This window comes from Brachyhypopomus gauderio, unplaced genomic scaffold (genome assembly GCF_052324685.1).
Source record: "Brachyhypopomus gauderio isolate BG-103 unplaced genomic scaffold, BGAUD_0.2 sc197, whole genome shotgun sequence".
Taxonomy (NCBI): Eukaryota; Metazoa; Chordata; class Actinopteri; order Gymnotiformes; family Hypopomidae; genus Brachyhypopomus; species Brachyhypopomus gauderio.
In genome coordinates this window covers 212,752-215,251 of record NW_027507018.1, presented here as the reverse complement: position 1 = coordinate 215,251, position 2,500 = coordinate 212,752, and the positions used below count along the sequence as shown (strand labels likewise).

At 48.4% G+C, this 2,500-nt stretch overlaps 1 protein-coding gene across 1 annotated transcript in view; it reads right to left on the bottom strand.

Moving 5' to 3' along the window:
• Positions 1-2,500, bottom strand: part of LOC143502697 (protein Jumonji-like) — a 76,563-nt gene that overhangs the window by 32,813 nt on the left and 41,250 nt on the right. Inside the window, exon 2 of the mRNA XM_076995358.1 lies at positions 1,249-1,384. Within this exon, the coding sequence (XP_076851473.1) occupies positions 1,249-1,384 (136 nt within the window). The remainder of the gene's footprint in view (positions 1-1,248; positions 1,385-2,500) is intronic.

Below are 2,500 nucleotides of genomic sequence, written 5' to 3'. Positions count from 1 at the left end.
CACACACACACACACACACACACACACACACACACTCACACTCACACACACTCACACACTAACACACACTCACACACACACACACACACTCACTCACACTCACTCACTCACACTCACTCACTCACTCACTCACTCACTCACTCACTCACACACTCACACACACTCACACACACTCACACACACTCACACTCACACACTCACACTCACACACACTCACACACACACTCACACACACACACACACACACTCACACACACACACACACACACACTCACACACACTCACACACACTCACACACACTCACACACACTGGACTGCCTGTTCGTCACTGTCTATGCAACCTGCCACAGAAGCTGCCCCACTCCCACAGCAGAGAGCAGGGGTGGATATCACAGCTAAACACTGTTATTATATCTGACCAGCCTGGCCGACAGCAGCACAGCAGGAAATAAGATCTGACACAGATCGCCTCTTCACACAGCCCTGCCTGTATGCTTATTGTGTGTGTGAACCTACATGGCAGGTTGTGTAGACAGTTACTGGACAGGCCTGAATAGAACCCACCATTGCTTTACACAGTGGCTGTCAGCACTGTAGCCGCTAGCACCCACTGGGACTGCACAGTAGAAAACAGAGGAAGAGGAGAACGTGGGGTTAAGAACGTGAGGTTAAGAACGTGGGGTTAAGAACGGCGCCTGCGTGATGGGGAGGAGGTCCGTGGTGATTACTCTCCCCACGTCTCTCTGTGTCTCCGTCTCTCAGACTGTCTGGACTCAGTCGCGTCTGTCCGTGTGTCTGTCAGCCGCTGTGTGTGTTGTGTGTGGCTCACTGAACCCTCCACAGATCCCCTCATGGTGAGAGAGGAGTGTGTGAGAAGTGTGTGAGAGGTGTGTGAGGAGAGTGTGAGAGGTGTGTGAGGAGAGTGGGAGAGGAGAGTGTGATGGGAGTGTGAGGAGTGTGTGAGAGTCAGAGTGAGAGGAGTGTGTGAGAGGAGAGTGAGAGTGTGAGGAGAGTTTGTGAGGAGTGTGTGAGAGTCAGAGTGAGAGGAGAGTGTGTGAGGAGAGTGACAGTGTGAGGAGTGTGTGAGAGTGAGAGGAGTGTGTGAGAGGAGACTGAGAGTGTGAGGAGTGTGTGAGAGGAAAGTGAGTGTGAGGAGAGTGTGTGAAGAGAGTGACAGTGTGAGGAGAGTGTGTGAGGAGAGTGTGTGTGGAGTGGGACGTGCTGTGGGCTGAAGACTGCAGGCTCACCATTGGGTCTGGTGAAGCCATCTGCGAGGCCTTCACACAGCTGGCGTTTCTGTGCGCTCTTAAACTCCTTCAGCGAGAGGTAGAGAACCTTCCGCACCACTCGCTCTTCTGACCACGGGATCCCATCACTGTCATCCTACACGAACAAACAAACAGCCTGTTAACACTCCACACACACCACAAACAAAAGCAAAAACAGACGCTTTACTAAAAGTTACAGCAAAGGGGAATAAAGACACACAAGCCCACGCCCACCTGTCCATCAATCACAGGACGCTGCAGTAGGAGACTGACGTGGTCTCTCCCTGGACACATTCTCTACGTGGTTATATTTCATCATTCATTTCATCTTAAATTACACACATTAAAGTAATACTCACTGTCACCCACTTGTCACAGTGGTATTCTCCATAAACAGAACGTGACCGTGTCATCTCCAACAACCCACTACGTTCCACACGCTTCCACGCCAAAACAACCTCAGGGCGGAATGTTTTCATCAACAAAATCTGGTCAGGTTTTGTGATTACTACAACTTGAATTTATACTTAATCAATAAAGGCTTAAAGTGCCAATAGGTACCGTGACGTCTGTCTGATGCAGTGCAGTGAGAAAGAGAAGTCAAAGCCAAGCTGAAGTTCTGACACCACTGTGCCTACATATCAGTGACGGGCGGAGTGTGTGTAGGAACCGCTACACCCCAGTGACGGGCGGAGTGTGTGTAGGAACCGCTACACCCCAGTGACGGGGCGCACACACTGAAGTATCACCAGCAGGGAACAGGCTTTATGATTCAGGAAGATTTAATGCCACAGTTATAAAGACTTAAATACATTATTTATAAGGCTTTAAACCTTTGAAAAAAAATAATGAAACCGAATGTTTTTCCCCCAATTAAGAGTAATAGTACCAGCATTAAAATAAAAGACATCTTAGTAGGGTGGCTAACATGATATCTTCAATAAATAGAATGTTATCTCTGCAGTGTGTTTCTCTCTCTCTCTCTCTCTCTCTCTCTCTCTCTCTCTCTCTCTCTCTCTCTCTCTCTCTCTCTCTTTCCCTCACACACACGTCAGAAGGGATTTTCCGTAAAAGCTATGAATGACCTTTCCATTGATTTTAGCATTAACAGAAACAGCCAAGCATTAAAATGGTGGACTGACCTAAATGGACTAAGCCCGTCTCGGGCAGTAGGATATCTCAGGAAGACTAATCAAGCAACGAGTGATCCATTAAGACATAACTATACACT